The sequence below is a fragment of the Homarus americanus genome, unplaced genomic scaffold, assembly GCF_018991925.1.
Source record: "Homarus americanus isolate GMGI-L3 unplaced genomic scaffold, GMGI_Hamer_2.0 scaffold12870, whole genome shotgun sequence".
NCBI lineage: Eukaryota > Metazoa > Arthropoda > Malacostraca > Decapoda > Nephropidae > Homarus > Homarus americanus.
The window spans coordinates 181,046-202,953 of NW_024711502.1; the positions used below are offsets into that span (position 1 = coordinate 181,046).

Consider the following 21,908-nt stretch of genomic DNA (forward strand, 5'->3'; position numbering starts at 1 on the left):
TTGTGTGGATGTGTGTGTGGTATTAAATTTTAATTTTATTGATTATTATGAGTAATTGATGAGTATTAATCTGTGTGCTCAGTCCAGTGTACTGTAGTTGAGAAGGCAGTGAGGTTTGTTAACTTGATTCCCTATCTTCTTAGTTAATTAACACCATGTATGTAGTTTATGAACGGTTCGTGTATATAAATTAATTCAGGTTTTCTGTGTTGCACTTTGTTCCTCTCATTAGTTTAAAAAAAAAATGTGAGGATTTAATATTTAATCCTTCAGACTTTCCACCTCTTATAATGTGGGATGGGCAGAAACACACACACAGTCTTACAATCTAGTGTCGTACTTAACCATTGTTTCTGTTTTGGCCTTAGACTTACAGTATTTTCTTCTGCAAATCATCAGCTGAATCTCATTATTCTGATAGGTGTGGAAGATGGTGATACAAGAAATGGAGTCAGTGGAGGAAGAGAAAAGACTAGTGAAGGAGGGGGTGAAGGGGAGGAGCGGCGCCACCACCCAAGATACAACAAGGCCCAGGCCAGACAACGCTACAAGAAGGGCAAGTCATAGAGATGTGCTGAGTCAGCTATAGGTTCTGTTGTACGTAAGTGTAGGAGAGTCATTTTCTTAGAACTGTACTGAAGGTCATACACATTTTTAATAGGTAAGAACTTATACATTTCCACTGTTTCATATCCCAGAAATTGCTAAAGAGTAACTTCAAGAAGCAGAATAAACATTGAGGGCATATTGTTGATGTGAAGTTTGTTAACCATTTTTGTACATATTCTGATCAGTAAATAACCAGAACAAATTTAATCTGCAACCTTGAAGTGATCCTTAGATAACACAAAAATGAAGGAATATGTGATAATGTAGGACTCTTATAAACTTGATAATATGCAAAGAGAGTAGTTTACAACCGGTGCTGCAACTGCCATTTAATGCAGCTGTTTTGGTCGGTTGTGGCATCACCAAGTTGTGAAATAATTATGTTCCTATGGTGTAGTCACTGCTGTATGTTATGGACTTTTTTCCTTGCTCACTACTTTATTACAGATCTGTAGGTTATACACTTTTGAAGTTAGATAGAATATTGTTATCACGTTTAACACGTCTCGGAACTTTGTTATCGTGCACTCGTCATCTTCCCAAGCATGCTTTGATATACTGTACATGTAAAGTGATGAGAGAGGAATTTACATATGCTGAGGTTTTTGGGATGGGAAGCAATTTTATTAAAGGTAGATTTTATATCTTTGGGGTCAGTTTTTTCAAGTCTCATTCTCCACACTTAGTATAAGTTATTGACGGATTTGGTTGAATGACGAGAAAATTCATTGTAGAGGTGTTTCTGAAGTACCCATTCAGTCGTGCCTTGAAATGCAGTACCATACCTTGGTTGACTAGTCCTCATCACCTGTTAGGCAGACTCAACAGTTGTATCAAAAACCTGATCTTTTAGAGTGAGCTTCTTCTCTATTCTTTGTATTTTCTTAAACATATGACCAAAGGCTGCTGGGTCGTATTGGCACCAGTTGGCATAGGTCCTAGTGTTACATAATCTTGGCCATTAGGATTTGGGCTATGTAGATAGTACCCCAGTATCTGAATTGTTAGGTTAGGTTGGGGCCAATTAGGACTAGGCCCAATTTGACCAGTTACTAGATTCATTCATTATTTCTGCTGACAAACTATTGTGCATAAAGCAATGTGAAATTGTAACTTTATGTGGTCATTATGATACGGTATTATGCAAGTCTTTTATACACGAGACCAAGATTGTTCTTGTTTCGTCATAAAGTATGTAACTTCTGTATCTTTTAATTTGTAATTCCTATTGTTGATTAGTATTAATAGTCCTCGTGCAGTTCTACAGAGTTTTCATCTTGATATTCCAACAGTCACACTCTGATTCATTTTCTGGTTTACTTGTCACTTACTGATTCTTTGTGTGACTTTCTGATTCACGACTTAATCACTCTGCTTCACTTTTTTGTGATTCACTCTCTGATCTTCTGTTGATTCAAATTTTTTAATTTTTATCCGGATCAGTTTTCCAGTTCACTTTCCGATTCACCGTCAAATTTGTTTTCTAATTTACTCTAATGTATGACTCCTGTTCTTCTTGTCTCCCTCTTTTATTTACTACCTCTCCTCCACTACTGAGGATGCCATTTTAAACAGTTATTAAGTTTTCTCTGTAAACAATTGTTATTGTTGATATTTATTAGTATAACAACTGTACGCCCCCTAAGTGGATAGGAAAATGCATGTTAGGATCGATCATCTGACATTTTACACTTGTCTCTAGGATTTTCCATTTGATATTACTGTAGTTATAAAGTTTAGTGTATGTGAGGAAAAAATTTGTGAAATGTGGCTGATGTATTGGATAGATGGGACCACATAGATCATGGGAAGGAGAATAGGGATGGTAAGGGAAGCAAGTGGTGATGAGGCAGCCTGGGGGTTCTTCTGTCATGGCCAACCTCCACATCCTCCCACCTCATCAGAGCTCCCTGAAGGTGTGAGGCATCATAGGTGAAAACAAGGTTGAACTAAAATAATAGGCACATGCAGGGCTGGCCTTAGGAGGTGCGGGACCCAATTGGGAACAATTTTGGTGGGCCTCATTTATGGGTCCGTGACACAAAATTAATCAGCTAGTAGTAAGATCCAATCAGCTGTGTTTACACTGACGGAAGGGAAACTCACACCATGAGATGGAAACAAACGTAAATCTGACGACCTCTAGAAACTTTGGTCAGTCACCATGCCAAAGAAAACATTTTTTAACAATGCGGAGTAAACTCAAGGAATCTGAGGCCCTCATGTCGCATGTATTACCAAACCTTAGAGATTTACCCCATTTGGGATAATTTACCCCTATCCCCTGACCCCTTTTGTAAAACTTAAATACTCAAGTCTGAATATAGGCCTACTATTTATTTTGCAACAGAGATGTGCATGTGCATGAAGATGTAATACAGGGGTATTGCAATTTAATCACATGATACTGTTAAAAGAAAATACTATAGGTTTATAGATATTTAAAAGCTGTTACACGTTTATTTACATATTTGTCTTCTTAATTTTTTTCAGAGAAATGATTTTTAATGCTGTTCTGTAATTAACGTTTTATTTAATTCAGTTACAGACAAAAAATTCAAAACATAAACAGTATAAATAAACACTACAGACTTTGTAAAAATTCATAAGAAATTATAATAATTGCTGTTCTCTGTAGAACCTGCAATGTGGTGTTACATATATATTGCAATGATGTGTTGTGTGTACTTGACAAGCCGAGAGTAGATTACTCTAGTGCGGGGCCCCCTTAGGCGCGGGGCCCAATTGGGATCAATTGGTCCAATTGGCTTAAGGCTGGCCCTGGGCACATGTTATTGCCTTAAGACAGAAAAATGCCATAAATGTTGATTACCGGTACAGCCTTGGGGCCAGATTGATTGCTAAATAGTTATACTGTAGTTGAAAATAACTCTTCCCTAACTTGCTGAATAGTTTTGTTTGGAAATAACTTTTAATGTAACTTGAAGAAACAACGGTTAATTTTAGTTTCTATAGTCGATCAGCTTGTTTTGTTTTTTCCTTAATTTCATTATTATCATGTTGCTGTTAATTCTTGTACATTGGTGCTTCTTTGTCAGCTCCTCTCTTTTATTCTTACCACTTGTCTTATTGATGATCCACATTCTAAAATAAAAGAGTAAATGTAATTGGCTGTTAGATAGGTAGATAGAAAATTCCACAGACGGGTGTAGAATAACAGAAAATCCACAATACTGTAGTGACTGTTTTTCTAATGTTGTATTTATAATTCCTTTGATCTGGTTGTAATTTATGGGAATGATTGCATTCGTATCTTATATAAATTATATTGAATTGGTTTTATTTTGTTTCATTTAAATTGTAAAGGTTAATTGTGAGATAATCAACCTGACTTGAAAAATTTACAACAGATTTATTGATAATTGATAAAAAAACTACTTATTGAGTGTTGTTCATCATATCATTGAAAGTTACAAGCACTGATATTGTGAAAATCATGAGAAATAACCACATTTGTTTTTTTCACTCTTACACAGGCACACAGGTGTTATTCTTGTGATAAAGTACAGTATGTATTATTCACTTGAGGATCTGATGTGTGATAAACAGATGAATCTAATAGAACTGTTTAGGTTCATGTAATTTCCACCTTCCTCTTTTATGTCCATCTTGGATTCATGCATGACCTAAACATAGAATTGTAAGAATAGGCTTGGCATAATAAATCATGAAGGCAAAAATCGCTGAACTAAAATATTTATTCCAAGAAAGATTCCTGACCCTCTGAGGTTTATAGGAAACAAATCAATACACCACATACTGTAATCAGACCTCATTCATAAATGTAACATTTCTTAAGGGTGTTGAAGAATTTTAGTTGAAAAAGAAGAAAGAGTTATTGATAAGGAGGTGATAAAAAATAGATGTACTGTGTAGGTAAAAGGATGAGAGATTCTGCCACTATTGTATTGGGATATAACCAACCTTCCCTCACTCAGAAAAAATATCTCTAATAATTTAGCAACCGTAGGGGCTTCTCCTGAATTCCCTCCCATATTGCTTGTGGAGGAACTTTGAAATAATGGGTGTCCGTGTTCATTTTTGTATGGTGACTTTAACTTGTAAACTTAGCATAGATTTATTTTTAAATGTTTAGTTTTGTATTTTAACCTCATTGATTTGTAGACATTCACAGTAAGGTCTCATGAATTTATTACTATAAGCTTTCTGTTATTGTTCTTCAGAGTTAAGATCCTCAAGGTGTCACTGTGCCAGGGGACTACCAGTACATTGAAATATATTCTAGTAAAATAGTTATTATTTACTGCTAGCACCATATTGAGACTCCAGAACTGCTTTTACTTTAATATCATAGAATAGTTCATGTTAAGAGCCTAACTTGTTGGAGGTACAAACACTGTGGCCCTTATGATGTGATCCAATTTTGTATCTTAGTTATATCGGTGGGCTGAATATATATGTGTGGATTTGGCAAGTTATTAAGGTAACTGTGTGAGTATTTGTCTTTTGTTCACTTCACATACAATATTGTGCATAGGCAATTAGACAGGTTGTTATTCATGTACATTCGGGGTTCAGGAATTCATGATACACTCGTGCCGGAGGGTGAGCGAACCGTTCTACCTTTTTCCTCCCCACCAACACAGTGTGGAACTTTTAATGAAGCATAGTGATTCGGGTTAAGACTCGGCACACAAGATAGGGCGAAGGTTATTTATTAACATGAGCCGACGATGTTACTGATGAATGATGAAGAGTGATGCAAATATCATGTTTTCTAAATGAAGTAAACCATATAATTTTCTCTCTCTCTCTCTCAGAATATAATGGGGAAGTTGGATGTGTAACAACATTAGCCAGTAGTCACATAACTTCAAGCTATGGTGAGTGAAGCATCATATTGACATGATAATAACAACATGGCCTTAAACAGTACAGTATAGTCTCGTTTTACGCGGTCAATTAAACCCATGGAGGTCCGCGTAAACGAAATAACAGAACATATGGGATTAACTGAAATAGAGACTGGGCCGATTGCCAGACTACCCTTTTTCCGACACAATATGTACGTTGTAGTAAAAATAACATCTTAATTTTATGATGGTATGCACACACAATTAATATTTAAGAGAAATATCAATAATATTAGGTTTTTTAACACTTACATTAATAGAAGAGATGGCTGGGCACATGGGGATGGGGGGTTCCGAGGCAGAGGGCATATTATTGGCCCTCACCTGTATCACTATCCACCACAGAGGCTAGCAGAGCCTCCTTGTCAAACCCCTCAGAGTCCATATCCTCACTATCATTGACTTGGGCTGGCTGTGGCGGGTGAAGAACTCGGTAATGTTTTGTTGATTGGGCAAGCAAGGTTACATAGACCAATCACAGTTCGCGGCGGAGGAGATGCGTGGGTGGTAAGGATGCGTGGCCCAATCACAGTCCGAAATGTCATCTGTCGTCAGCGGTGACGTAAGAGCGACCTAGCGCGCAGCTTGTCCGCGCCGCTTCACGCGTAAATTCAGGAATGTACCGCGTAACTAATAATTGGTACGTCTGGACAGGTGCCGCGTAAATGACCAATCGCGTATAAAAAATCCGCGTAAACCGAGACTATACTGTATTTGTGTTGTATACACCTGCAAAAACCGACCCATCAATCTTATACGAAATGATCCTCATAATAGACTTCATGTTAGTAATTTACCATAAATATTGCAATAATATATTCTGTTAGTGGAATACTGTACTGGCAATGGATATTATGTCACTTCCCTGTAAAAAGGGTCTTCATTGAACATATAATACTTATGCCAAGCTTTAAAAGTGAATAGTGTATGACTGTTTAATATGGGAGGAATATTACAACAATGGACACCGTCATTCAAGTCAGCTCTTACCCCATGTTATTATTTTTAGTCTGATCTGAAATGTTTGCACAAAATGCAGAAATAGCACAGACTAGTTTCAAACGAGAGAAATGGAGTGTCTTTACATTTGAGGAAAAGGAAATGTGTAATGATTTTATATAGCATTATGTCATTGTAGTGCTTACTCAGAAGTTATGTAATTGGTTATCCGGTAACATCACGGCTGAGTAGATACCTGATCTCGGCAAAATGTATGTTGATGACGAATTAACTGCTCTGACTGCCACTTATATTGTTCTAACCTTTCAAATCCCAGCCAGGGCAACTTACAGTATTTTTATTTTGTTTCTACCTGACTATTCCATATTGTCAATTTTAACATCATTGCTGGACTCCTTACATGTTTTCTTGACTTCCTCTTGCCTGTGTAATATATTTAGTTTCTTACAGTCAAATCTATTCTAGTAATTCATTCACTAACTAAAATTGACATTATAGTAGGGGCCTCTGGTCTGCTTGTGTAGTTTTTGTTACATCAAAATCAAATTTGTCAATGTGGATTTGCACACACATATAGAGAAATGTGGTGGAAGTAATATTTCACACAGCCCGTTGTGTCAACCTACCACACCATACACATGCACATGTTGATTGTCTTGGGGGGGAGGGGAGGGTCATGATGGGGCGTGAAGGGCAATTGTTTATTACCTTGAACCACCACTGTTAAAAGTTTGTAACTCATATTTACCCTACAATATTGTAATTGCAAGTAATGCCTATTGAGTTTTTTTTTTTTGTATAACCTGGATGATTGGTTGCAGGAACAATGAATAAACCTCTTACATTAACCCAAATGGTAATGTCCCTCACAATGGTTGTTAGATCATTTAAGTAATGTGTGTGTTGGTGGGGAGGTTCGGCATAGCGACTCATCATCAACTGTATCATGAATTCCTGACCCCAACTGTACATAATCACTCGATGACATACTTTACTGGTTGAAATTTAAATGACTTAGATGTGATGTTCTCCTGCTCACACTGAGTACAATACAGTACTTCAGATGATATGTAGTGTGGCTTGCATCAGTTTACTGATCATTGCAGCTATGTTTATGGCAGAAACTTATATATTCCACTAAAATTTATGTACAGGGACTCCCCGACTTACAAGCATCCGGACATGTGAACAAAGCTCCACGAGATATTAATATTTTGATACAGGATGTCAACTTACGAGTTATAGAAATTATTGTACAGTTTGTGTCCTGTTATACTTCATGTGTTCAAATATGTGTTGTATAGGTAATATTTGTACGGTACAATATTATGTTACGTATACCATTATGAAAATAAATCACTGTAGGTGCGTACAGTCCATGTTTTTTGCTGAGAACCACATAGGAAACAAGAAAACTTGGAACATAATAGAATCTAGTCTCGTTAAACATACCGAATCTGTCAACATGAATTTGAGTAATGGCATGTATAAATTGGACAATTTTGTGATTAACAAGATTTGTAACCAGGTGAAAGGGTTGGGTCACTACCTAATGACCTGAATATGGTGGACACCTGCTGCCCTTAAGGACTTGATCTCACTCTCCTTGTCAATAATTACTCCTTAGTCTGTACCCACCCCTGAAGATGTGAATTACACGAAAGCGCTTGGGAACTTCTTGTTTTCTATGTGGTTATCAGCACATATACCATTATGTGTAATATATATATATATATATATATATATATATATATATATATATATATATATATATATATATATATATATATATATATATATATATATATATATATATATATATATATATATGTATGTATGTATGTATGTATGTATGTATGTGCAGCATTATCTGTCACTCTTGAGAACTAGCATGCATGGCAGAGCCTGGACAACATCCTCTACTGCAGAAGTTCAATGGCAGTTACTCTTTTGTTACCTTCTTGGCGAGACCAGAGTTAGCTTGTTGATATTAAGTAAGTTAAAACAGACCCAACTCATGGATGACAAGCATAAGAGTGGTGCTTGTGATATGTCGATCAAAGAAAAGCAATAACATTGGAGATGAATATGAACATTATAAAGCATTAAAGGAGAGGTCAAACTCTGACACAGATTGGCCATGTGTTTGGCTGAATAATATTACAAGAAATTGCAAGAATTTTGTTTTCTTTTCTTATTTTGTCATATTGTACAGTAATTCCTTGCTTAAAGTCGTGGTTCCGTTCCTGAAAACCGTGATGTTAACGGAATCAATTTTTCCCATAAGAAATAGATAAAATACAGGAATTACGTTCCCCAGTCTCCCTTTGCCCCATAAAATACATTACATATACAGAAATTCAATAACTTTTTATGGAAAATAGTACAGTATATATATAAATAAACTAAATCAGTTTGTATTGTACTCACTGATGGACAATGGTGGTAGAGCGAGTGTGTTGTGGGTAGTGGAGGAGGAGGGTGGCGAGTCACTGAGACCCGGCGGGTGGCTCCTCCTCCCGGTTTAAAACCTAATTTTTCATAGCAAGGCTAATGGTCTTATATTGCTTCCTGACAACACTAGCTTCAGTAGCTTTTGATGGGCGCTTGGAAGCCATTTCGAATGGTTAGAGTACAGTATTAAGAGGAAAAACACTTAAACACGCACGAACGCTGTAGTAGCTTAAAAAAAATTGGCGACGCTGTGACATTACGCAGGTGAGAGCGTAGTTCGCCAAGATGAGAGAGGGTGATGTACCGTACAAAGTAGTCCGTGACGACTTTATATTGAATCGGTGGGATGTTATCCGAATCATGGGTATCTAAAGAATAGCGACGTTATCGGGGCAACGTTAAACGAGGACTTACTGTATTGCAACAGTATTGTTATCTATTATTCATGACAAATGTATAAGATTTGAACTTGACTCTCTCAGGGTCCCAGCCACTCACCCCACAGCAAGTTACTCACACAGCCTGGTCTAGCATAGTGTATCTTGTCCCCCCACTGCCTGTTGTAGGATGGTTATGAACCAAAATCATACTCAAAACATACGTAAATGAAAACCAAAATTTTGTACAGTACAGTACTGCTTTATATGTGAAAATCATGAAATCTCTGAATGGTTGTATAAATTTCATAAGCAAAGTGCTTATGCAAACCCTGAGAGAGTTATTCAAGGGCTAAATTGGCTTTTGTAGCCTTAGTTAGGGACTTGAATACCATTAAATTTTATAACATTGTGTCTTGAGAAATTGACTTCTGAGTTCCAAACAAATGACTTATGAATGATTACAGTATTTTGGAATGCAACTCATTTGTAACTTGGGGACGCCCTGTATAGAACTACCATATCTGTTTTATGCATATTAAATTTTTGTTCTCTGCATCTTATCCTTACACATAACTACCTGTACATAAGTACAGTACAGTATTACATCAGTTATTCTTTTTGTTGGAAATTTCCTTGTTACTAATTCACAAATGTGTGGTGAGTACAGTATCTTTTCTGACTTGACACTTATTTGCAAACTGATTTGTGGATACATGTGCGATACAAAGTTTATTTTTAATTTTGTGATAAAAGTGCTGAATTTTAGTGTGCTAGACAATTTTTACTGTTGAGAAACTTCTTAGAGGTGAATTTTAGTATGGTAAAGAAGTTAGTGCAAAGTACTATACTTGTAGTAATCAGGGTGCACAGAATGTTATATTATATCTAGTGGTTCTTGGTAGTAATTATCAAGAGGAACTTTCCGTGATTGGCTGGGGGCCAAGATCTTTCATTTCTCCCAGGGCCAGTGACAAGTTTAGGTGAGTAAAAGTACTTGAAATCACAAAAAAATTTTGGTTGGTAAGAGTTATGGGTGCCAGTAACAACTTTTGGTTGCTAAAGGTATGAGATAATACTCGATTTTAAAGACCCATAGTGTTTATATAATTTATTTGTTAATAGCAACAGAGAGTGTTAGAACTGATATCAATACACTCGATGGTGTCCCTAGTTTTGAGGGCCTAGACTCTTAAGAAATGTGTTTACTTGTGTGTGTATAATGGACTGTTCCTAGTAAGGAGAATGACACTTCTGCTTTTTTGGTGGACTTTAGTGTATATAATAATAATATGTCATTCATTCTTAAACAAAAAACTCATCACCAAATGGATTTTATAACTTTTTCAATTAATATCTTGTTATAGAAAATATTATTTGTTATGAAATTGAGGTGGTGTAAACCTCACATATACTAGTAGCAGTACTACTTGTGTTAGTATTCAGTCATGCATGATTGAGAGTTACAGGACCATAAATTGCAGTAAGTGTAGCTTTTATGTACTGTATAAGGCTTATATTACTGCTATGATTGGCTGTTTATTCTTGTAGCTGCCTAACAACTTTTCTCAGTCGTAGCTGTATTTACTCCATTTAATAAGTACAGTATTGTTGCCATCATTCATAGCACATTCCAGCTCAACCATGGACTGTGGAATAGGTTAGTCAGAAGTGTGAGGCCTGGGACCTGCCCAAATGGATCTTGTATAAGTGGGATCATTTGGATGTTGCCATGGAGGAATAGGGGCTTCTTAAAGGTAAGGATAACATTCCATCCATCAAATATTACCATAAATTAGGAACTTGTTGCAAAATACCATTGAATGTAGGACCAAGATTTTGATAAATCTCATGTGTCACCAATCATTAAGGAAATTGGGAATTGCACCCCTGTACAGTAATTTTAAAAATTAAAAAAATTCAAACCATTGTAAGGGACCAGTTGTTTATAAAACTTTTTGCTTATTTTTATTGTGTATAGTATATCAATATAACCAGTGTCCTGTGACTCATGTAGTGCACTATCAGTTTCCTGTAGACAGAAATGTGTTTCTTGTACAGGCAGTCCCCAAATTACGAACACCCAATACTGTACTGTATATTCATCACAAAATTCTGTAACTAAAATCCCATTTTTTGCATTACTTTATAATGTTTAACATCACTTTCTTTACAGTATTTTCATCATTTGTTATTAAGGGATAACCTATGGAATTAACATTGTTCCGACTCATGAACAGGGTCCAGGAACATAACCCGTTTGTAACTCGGAGACCGCCTTTGACTGTACAGTACTGCAAATCTGGCAAATTTTTTACCTCGCACGTAGTTTAGTTAAGTTTCACCTTTCTACATAGACGAAGATTTTAAAGATCTGTAAAAACTGCCATTAATTTTATCTTAATATTTCTTTGATCTCAATTTTTATTAAGGTTTTAATAGGGAAAATTTGTGCCTTGCTCTCAAGTACCATTTACAGTAATTTGTTGCCTATTGACTTTCCTGTTTCATTACTTTAAGGCTTAATAAAGAAATATAGTGCTTTGATACCTTCAGTTTTTTCTTTCAAATACAGTACTGTACTGCACTGTGTTCTGATCTTATTCTGTGGTGTTAAGATGGAAACAACAGAAGTCTTCCAAATTTCATATATTGTGAGTTGTTTTTATGTAGTTTTGACATCTTATTTAAAGTATATTCTATCATGACACCAAAACACTACTGTATTTAAAATCTGAGCTTTTCAATATGTTAACAACCTTTTACAAAAGTTAATCTCTCTGTCAGAAGGTGCATTATGTTTGTAGAATATTTTGAAATGCTGTACATGATTAAGTATTGCAGTTGTTTATATCAATAATTGACTATTTAGGGGTACATCTACAAGTAAGGTACCTGTATCAAGTCAACTTGAAAGAAAATTTTCATTGTGTTTACTGTATTTTATATCATTAACTTTAGTAGTTTATAGATATTGTATGAACCAGCTGATCTTCCCCAAATCCTCCTCCTCTTTAATAATTTTAATAGAGAATTTAATGTTCCAGATGTATAGTCCATTATATGGCTATAAATAACACTTGTGTCTGCTTAACTCATGATGATATGATTTAATACGATTGAAAATAATAAGTGAATAATGTATCCTTACACACGCCGGCATGTAAATGGCAGTAAGATGGTGACACTGTACTTCAAGGCCTACTACTTGAGGCAGTTGATGATGCAGCTGTTGGAGGTGACAGATGGAGAGGGAAAGCCAACCATCAATGAATTCTGGCACAGCTACAACATCAAACACTCCATATAAAATATCAACAAGCCATGGAAGGAGGTCACAGAGCTGCATGAACAGCTTCACAGATGTTGTAGCTGTACACCACGACATCACCAGCATCTCCAAGGAGGTCAGCTTTGAGGAAAATGTGGCAGAGGTCTTGGAGAACTTCTTTGAGGAGCTCAGCACCGAGGACTTGCTGCTCCAATAACAACAGCAAGCAGTAAATGAGTCAGCGGGTGTGGAGGAAAACCCTGCACCCATGACATTGTCTCTGAAGGTGTCGAGCACTGCCATGGACATATGAACACTGCCATGGATCTACTGACTGAGAATGACATCAATTATAACAGTTCTGAGAGCTGTACCTGCAGGAGGAGGAGGCATGCCAGACAACAATCGGCTCCTTTTTCAAGCCCATCACAGCTACAACCCTCTACTTTTGAAGTCCCCAGCCATGCATGGCCCTCCTCAGTCTTATCCAAGTGTTTACACCATCTTTAAGGCCAGGATGAAGGTTACACCTCCAGTCCCTGTTGTCTCTCTACCCTCTTCAGCACTCGGCAGATTGTCATCTCCACTCCACCTCCAAGCGGACATGTGATGATGACCAGACTTGTTATTTTGATGTGGTGAGTGTTGTATAATTGTGTTGTAGTGCTAGTAGTATTCTAGATTTATTTTTCAGTGATACATACGAGTGTCTGACTGGCCTAACCTTTCTATCTCAATGAGCTCCATGTTATAATGAACCTGATTTGCAATATTTTGATTTGTGATTCGGTTTCCAGGAACCTAACCCCATTGCAAATAGAGGTTTTCCTGCAATTCGATTTTTTTTTTCTAATGACCAAGTTCACAAATAAATGTTGCAAAATAAATTAATGTCGTATAAAGTTTGGTGATGATGGGCTCCCAGTGAATTTTTACTCTATCCATTTTAATTTTTCTAGCCCCAATACTCGCCAAATTGTATTTTTCAACGTACAAAAGTGCTAGTTTAAAAAATTACCTTAAATGTGCTTATTTAATTAGTAACAGTATTTGTAAAATGAGATAACTGCAGCAGCTAATATAACTTTTTATTTCATTATATACAGTATACTGTACTGCATAGTCTCATTTCTGACAAGTCAGAAAATTTGATTACTCGGCAAGACCCCGGCCCCATACACGCCGAGTTATGGGGGTTTTACTTATTAATAAAACGTTCAAATTAAACCTGGAGAAAATACTGGGGGTAACAACACATGAAAGATGCTCATTTTACTTTATTGTGTGGTTAATCCATATAAAACGAGTGTTTACTTTTCTTCACTTGGACCTCTGTAATAATCATCTACACTGTATCCAGCATCACATTCACAAGACACTCTGCAGGCATATTAATATCTTGAGCTGCGCCAAGTCATCTTAATCTCCACTTACAATAGTTTGCATGACCCATATACTGTATCATTATAGTAAAATGGAAAGGCATGTTTTTGTGCTCTTAATGAAACCGAGGTAAACTGATTATAGAACCCTGGTAGAAAATTTCAGGTTACCTTAACCTTACAATTTCTAGTTCTTGAAAAATCTTAATACATGAATGACAAGATCAAAACAGTACACATGATGTTAGTCAAAGAACATAACTTTTTCTCAATTTTTCTATCAAATTTGACAATCATGCACTCTGGGTCTTGCCTTCTTGATACAGATAAATGCTTAAGTCCAGATAGGAACTTCATAATACAGTAAAACCTCGATAAAACCAATAAATACTGCTATAGGGTAACATGCATTACTTGTATATGGATTAAATGTTCAAGTCATTGACCATCAGAAGAACATTCCATGTGACCTTTCACTATCATTCAAAATTCTTCCAAATTGGGAGAATTCAGAATCACCTAAAGTAACACTGGATTATTGAGGCTTTGCTGTAGTGGCAGCATCACCATTTCTGAATTACATACAAAGGTTATAACTGAGGTGGAGAAATTATTTGTGTCATTTATAAAGCTTAATAAAATACTTCGGTTTCTGCTTTGAGGCCATAAAAAAATTAAGGTTGAAAAAAAAAAGTGGCATTGTAAGATTTGCACTGTTTATAATGATCAACCTTATTCCATACTCGATTGTGTGGAAAAGGTGTCATAAAACTCCACAGTGCTAGAAATTTGTGGAGATAAAAAAAAAAATTTCCTTTCAAATATATGAGCATGAATATTTCTCAACATGTAGTAGTCCATTTCTTTTCCAACTACTGTACATGTATACATTAAATAAATTTCTGAACATTTACATTACAACAATTGTAATTACCAGTAAATATTTCATGAACCTTTCTCCATTCCCAACTCAATGGGGTGGAACAGGTGCATTCATTCAAAAACTTCCATACCTATCAACCTTGCAGTATATTTTTTGCCACTTGTAAGCAGGAACAGAAGTATATATTTTAAGACATTAAACATGAAACAATCTTCAAGAATATCCAAAACCTTATGCTTTACTCAAAGTATAGTATAAAACCTTGCTGGTGAATTGCCATACATCAATCAATCAATCAAAAAATGGGACTGTAGCAAAATATTCCAGCTACAGGATCTTTTGTAAGTAAACAATATGGTTCAACCATTGGAAAATGAGGCTCATGATGGGATAAAACCATTTTTTTCTCTTTGCTTTGAGCAAACACTACAATCAATAAATCCTTTTATGTATGGGAAGTAATATCAGTTTCTAGTAACTGTTTGCCGTAAATATTCTAACAGGTACAAGACCATATTATAATCTAAGGTCATTAATATACATAACCATATATATATGATATTAATACTATTCATCTAACTATTCATATCAAAGTAACAACAGGCAGTCTGAAGCTGTAATGAACTACGGAGGCAAGAACACTCAGATAATGTGTCACCAGTGGTAATTTTTATATTGTTCTACTTGTGAATGCAAACACTATACACTACAGTCTGTTACAAAAGTTCACTCTTTGAATTTAATCATGAATGCACTTGCATGGTTATCATGAAAGCAGTAAATATTAAACTGCATGGAATTCCTCTGATCTGATTACCTTGCAAAGCATACAGTATCAGCGCACAATAAGCTTATGGCTCTAACCATTGACAGTTTGCCATGGCAGCTGCTAGCTAATGTATTAGTGATGACCAGCTGCTTATAAAAGGAATTACTAATTGCTCATATGCAACTGCATTCACAAGAAATTGGTTCCTCAAACAATGTACTTGAAAAAGATATGCAGAGTTCTGACAACAATATTCAAATGCATCTTTGCTAATAGATGGCAATATACTTGTGTGCGGTACACCTAAATACACTGAATATGCAGCACACAAACTGCCTCGTGTGTTGGAAATGAGGCAACACTGTGGGTTCAGTCACAGGAATGATGACACATACAAAATAGGCTACACATTACCTACAAGTGACTAGGCAACATGTAGGTTTGCCCATAACATGCACACTTATATCTTTAAATGCATACCACAGGAATCTTGGGTGAAGATATACACAAATATTGGTCAGGCAGCCCAACAAACCTTCCTGGGGATATTGTAGAAGTTATGCAAGTCTGCATATTACGTTAGCAATACAAAACCCACAAAAAAATAAGTATAACGAGTGAACACATCTTTGTGTGCATAATAGGACCAAGAGGAGAGTTTATCACTATCCTACATGCCCTGTAGTTTTTTGTGGAAGGCAAAATACATCTAGTTTGTTAAAGGCAATTCTTAAGCAAACAACAATTAGACTTGTACAGATGTCTCAAAACAAAGGGCAAAGGTATGGTTATGAAACAACTTAGATTTACTAGAAAAGTTGATAGATGTCATGCCCCAGGGTCCACACAGCTACTGTACCTTAATGCTAAATTCAGGTACCTTACACTTAGCACAGTTCAGCAATTATATGGATAAAGTATATTTGGAAGCTTCAATGCATTAACGAGTCCAGAGCGTCCAAGTATAAAATAATAATATAAAAAAAACAGTTGTAGGATGCAACAGCATCTTCTGATCATGAAGTTCCCAAACCCAAAGTGCTCTGAATATAAAAGTAACTACAACAAAAGAATTTTTTAGGTAATTGTGAGGCCTTATTTATCCTACAGTTAGTATTATATTCAAAACTACGGATTCTTTAGCTAACAACCATATTGGCAACTTCCGACAACTTATCACAGTTCATGCATTACCCGCGCATGTCAGAACAACAATGCACAAAACATGGACTGGGATGCCTCCCCTTTCTAACACATACTTTGCAATCACACTTTCAGCTGCACTTCAAAATACAGAATCTGTATACAGTAGAATAAACTCTGAATGCAGTTTATAAATCTCACCTAAACAAAGCCAGAACAAACCAACCCAGTTACAGCATTGAAAGCTTACAGTGTATTTGGTAAGCATAATACAAAGATTTGCTTTTCCAAAAAATAAGCTCTTAAAACAGCTGTCTTAAAGGGTAGCAGAAAGTCAATCAAACCTTGTGGGGTTCATGCTTTGAGAGGAGAGCTTCCAGGAGCCTTAGCTTTGCCTTTGCATGTTTGTAATCTAGGTACGTCTGTTCCATGGGTCCTCTGTCTTCTTTCTGTACTTTACGACCCATTTCTCTCTCAAATTTCTCTTCATATTCCCGAAGTGACCGTCTTAATTTCTTCTTTTCTTCACGTGCTTCCTTCTTTCTCTCTCTCAGCTCACCTAGGGGTAGAGCATGGAGATCACCAAGGGCAACTGACCGCTGTCCATCCTTGGGGTCATCCGTTTGAGTCATTGGTGATTGTGGAGGATCAAACACAGGTAGAGAATCAAACCCTGGAGGGGTTGTGGGTGCTGCAGGTAACAGTTTCTCAACTTCATCTCCATGTAAGGAACTGCGATGTTGAGGTGATGCTAGTGTGAAATCCATGGCCACATGTTCAATGATAGGTGGAAGTTCTGCCAGATTTTCCTTCGCTCTCTGGAATATAAAAGCAATTCTAAACATTCCTTCCTGATCACATGTGCATCATTAATTAGTTTTAATACCTGAAGACTCAATATGACAATATTTTAAAAGTACAGCAATTAAAAAAAATAAACAATGATACTTACAGATGAAGATCTCATAACAATCCTCTTAACTTGACGGTAACGGTCATACAGTGGTCGTGCCAGGTCTCTGTCCTCACGAGTTGTGGGTCGGCCATGAACCGATTCATAGTAAAGAAGAGCCTTCTGCAGAGCTGTTTTCTCCTCCTGCATTTCTGTACAGTTCATGTTCTTTAAATCAGCTGGCCGTCCTAAAGCAGACCGCTTCTCTCGTAATCTATCTTCTACATGTCTCAAGGTATCGACAGTACCCGATGAGGAGGCAGTAGGTCTTGCACCAGGGTTGGTAGACTCTTGACACCGGAGAAGTGACAATGGAAATACAGTTGGTACAGACATCATCCCAGCTACATCATCCTTCATTTCTGCAAAGTAAACAAAGTCATTAAATATCTAACATATATGTAATAATCATTATTTAAACCAGACTTTACAAAAATAAGGTATTGTACTGAACATCTGCTTGGTTTACACCATTACAAGAAAGCTCTGAGCACTTATATTTGAATATTTACAAGTACAGTACATACGTTTGAGCTCTTTGCGGGCCTTGCTGAGTTCACTCATGTACTTCTTGATTTCCTTGTGCTTCATCTTCTCACTGTGTGAAGGGCGATATCCAAAGGCGGCTTCAAATTCTTCTTCATAGCGTTTGATCTTTTTCTTAATAGAGTTAATATTCTTCATAAGAATCTTCACTGCACTCTGCCCAGGAGGAGGAGTGTGGTCATCTCGCCCTGGTGGGGCTCCGGTGTCAGTGAAAGCCTGGGAGGCTCTGGGCGACAACATTATATCGTCGTCATCACTGCGATACCAACTGGTCTGCACCGCACTGTCATCATCAAAGCGGCTGTGGAAGAAAAGAATCCACTGTCAGTACAGTAATGTAAAACTATGGATGATAAGACAAATAATGGTACTGTTTATACGTACTCGAAAGTTTCTATAATGTTTCCCGTCAAATGACCCAGAATATCTTGAAAACATCAGACTTTACAGAAAAACATATGTACGCACAAAGGCCACGGAACAAAAATAATCCACACATCTTTTACTGTACCAGTACATTCGAGTATTCATTAGAATTATGTGAATGGATAATACAGGCTGTATATATAATTATATACTGTATATAAATGTTCCAGAAAATAGAACGTGACAATACCTACATTACAAATAAACCAACAAAGAAGACATCTTACCTGTAGCGCGGGGCAGTTCGATGCCAGGAGTCGGAATGGGCAGTGTCGCGCATGCCCCATGAGCCACGGTCACTGGGTACTGGTTCATTGGCATTTACTAATTCACTCAAACCCGATGATGGGCGCTGGAGAAGATGGGAACAAAAAGTTCATTATTAATCTTGAGCAAAATGGAAAACATATGAATAATTAAATACTGTACAGTATTCTACCTGAGCAATCCCATTTAACACTTCAAAGCAGGGATGGAGTATACAGTATTGTATTCTAATATATTACTATTAGAAATTCAAGTTCAGTAGTGCACCTGTATTTGCATTTCGATTCGAATTCTCGGGCAAAGTACTGTGTTCACATTCGTAAGATAATCTGACGAATATTATTTAATTTATTGATAAAAGTAACCATACACTTGGCCGCTGAATTTATTTTGGACGAATGGAGAGGTATTTTTGGATATACAATCAGCTTATTAAATCTGTAAACCAGACCTTTAGTAAATAACATGCAACTCTCATTGCTGTGGTGAGTAGGCTACTGGTGATGCATTTGTATCGGAGAGATGTATGACAGTATGATGCCAAATTGTAGTTTAAAAATTGCTTGAAAAAAAATTTCCAACCTCTATTTGAAATTTGATTTAAATTTTATATCATTCATTAATATTGGCATTTGGAAGGAAAACAATTATTTTGTGTGCCAAACATGTACTATGCATGTACACTCAATAAATTTTTAATTGCTAAATGGCAGCAACACTGCCTGCCTGCAGCCCATCTAGAAGTCATAAGTGTAGAGTAGGTTTAGTATAACTAATAATTATATGTTTGTATTATAACTAATATTAAAGTATAAATAAATATATTTATACAGGGCAGGTTTGATATATTGAAAACCAATCATAAAATCATATATCACACAACAATAAAACGTTAGTTTTATTCATGAATGCGTTCATGAATACTTTCATATGGTATTTAACACAAATCAACCCACCTATTCTCACTTATAATATTTTGGTGAAGTTAGGTTAAATGTGTGTCTAGTCTAATCATGGTCATATCCTTTTATAATTATCAAATGCTCAACAAAATATATATTTTGAACAGATTCTCGCGTGAGACTACAAGCAGCTACCTAACCATACCCATAGATGACACTGTACAGTATATTGTCTCATCTGGGTTTAAAAGAGTTTCGGCCAAAAGCAGAAAGAATTCGTCATTCTGTTGTACATTATCTCAAAAAATATCTGTCCACACTGTATAACACTATAAACCATGGATGATCGACATGTACGTACTGTATTTAATTTTGAGATACTGTACGTCAATGACAACAAAGCAACAGAAAGTTACCTGCTGGGTTGCCCCTAAGCCAAGGTGACAAGGTGTAACATCTGTTGGCACTGGTTCATAACGAGTTGGCTCATCATCTGATGTCAGGGTACTCAGGTAAGAGGGGGTCTTTTCTTCCTCAGCCGACTGGGACTGACTTCCACTGTCCTGTTGGCCATCAACAACTATTAGTACACGTGTCTATCCAATTCATGAACTATTACAGTATTCTTCACTTTTAATTTATCAATAAAAGTTCTCCATTAAGCTTGAGGGGTTATAAAGAACATGCAGGATGAAAGATGGAAATAGTTACTACAGTGACAGAGGTAAAACATCCCTGCTCTCACCCCATGAATTAAAAAATGTTCTCAAGCCTCAGCTATAATATTATAACAGCCAGATAAATACTTATTCCTATACATTACATTAGTGATTTGTGTTTTATTTCAATGTATTGTCACTGCGTTAGGGTTGATGGGGTCGGGTGGATGTACAATGACGATGAGTGAGGTGGTTGGTGTGTGTGTGTGTGTGTGTGTGTAGACGAGGGCTGAGGTGTGTAAGCGTGGAACTTGCGTATGGTTATTCGACATAGCGATAATTATGACTGATGCTGTTAGTTGTGTGGCAATATTTATGTTCCGCTAGAGCAGAGGCAGCAGTGTCACCACCACCGCTACACTGCCTGGGGCACCTCTTACCTCCCACTGGCTGCTGACCGCCCACACCGGCTCTAACTCCAACAACATCTTCCTTTGTACTAGAGAACCTCACAAACTTCAGCGAGGTGTGTTGTCTCCAACACTCATAAAAACTATTATCACAGTCAACAAATTATCACAGATATGTTATCACGATCGGCTCGCACTAAGACCAGCTCAGCGATGGTCTGTTTCCACACAGCAGTATTTCAAACACCTAATTCTCACTTGTACTTGCTTTAATTATGTGGTAATACGTTAGTGCTTGTATATGCAACGGCAATATTTTCAGCCGCACGTCACAGGTGATGCCCGCCGCGTAGAATCAATGTATAACACGTGCGAGGAAGCGCTTATCAGAGCGTTGAGTTTAGCGTCCGTCCAGTACGGGCCGCCGTGAGCTACTGAACGACCCGTGCAGCCCGGGGCCCGGGCCCGAGCAACAGGCGCTTACGTCATCACCACCACTGCCCACATTCCGCCAGCCAGTTGAGCTCTTGCCTCAGGGATACACCTCACACGAATACACACTCAACCACCAACCTCGTTCACACACACTCCTGACCTCTGGGTATATCTCCCTCCCCCGAGACAGATGCGACTAGTAGGGAGGATGTGGTGACGAGGTGAGTGAAGGTGGCAGGAGATTGTCAAGTAGTGTTGCAGGAGACAAATCTGGCAGACCCGTCATGGTCGCTCAAACCATCACCTTTGCCAACTTTTCTACACCCCGCTACTGCCCCCGCTCCCCCATTACCATCTTGGGAATACTAACACCCTCTAAGATGACCTTCTCTGTATCAATAATCTGCAGTGCAACAGTAACCGTTCCATTCTTCAACTCTGTTCTAGATGATTCTATTGCGTGTAGCCATACAGACAAGGGTGGAGGACACACACATCCACAATTAGCTCTGAAGGTGTTCGACTGAGATATGCCAAATATTTATTGTTACCCTACAACAGTCCTCAC

At 37.1% G+C, this 21,908-nt stretch overlaps 2 protein-coding genes across 19 annotated transcripts in view; one reads left to right on the forward strand and one right to left on the reverse strand.

Moving 5' to 3' along the window:
* Positions 1-3,910, forward strand: part of LOC121858289 (small glutamine-rich tetratricopeptide repeat-containing protein beta-like) — an 18,393-nt gene extending 14,483 nt beyond the window's left edge. For both annotated transcript variants that reach the window (XM_042354615.1, XM_042354622.1), the window contains exon 6: positions 422-3,910. In XM_042354615.1, coding sequence (XP_042210549.1) covers positions 422-567 — 146 coding nt within the window. In that variant the 3' untranslated portion in view covers positions 568-3,910. The remainder of the gene's footprint in view (positions 1-421) is intronic.
* Positions 3,911-13,828: 9,918 nt separating this feature from the next.
* The window catches only part of LOC121858310 (protein FAM13A-like), a 56,672-nt gene continuing 48,592 nt past the window's right edge, over positions 13,829-21,908 (reverse strand). For all 17 annotated transcript variants that reach the window (XM_042354789.1, XM_042354750.1, XM_042354722.1 and 14 more), the window contains 5 exons: positions 20,253-20,399; positions 18,895-19,019; positions 18,223-18,542; positions 17,696-18,057; positions 13,829-17,561 (listed from right to left, as the gene is read on the reverse strand). In XM_042354789.1, coding sequence (XP_042210723.1) covers positions 17,082-17,561; positions 17,696-18,057; positions 18,223-18,542; positions 18,895-19,019; positions 20,253-20,399 — 1,434 coding nt within the window. In that variant the 3' untranslated portion in view covers positions 13,829-17,081. The remainder of the gene's footprint in view (positions 17,562-17,695; positions 18,058-18,222; positions 18,543-18,894; positions 19,020-20,252; positions 20,400-21,908) is intronic.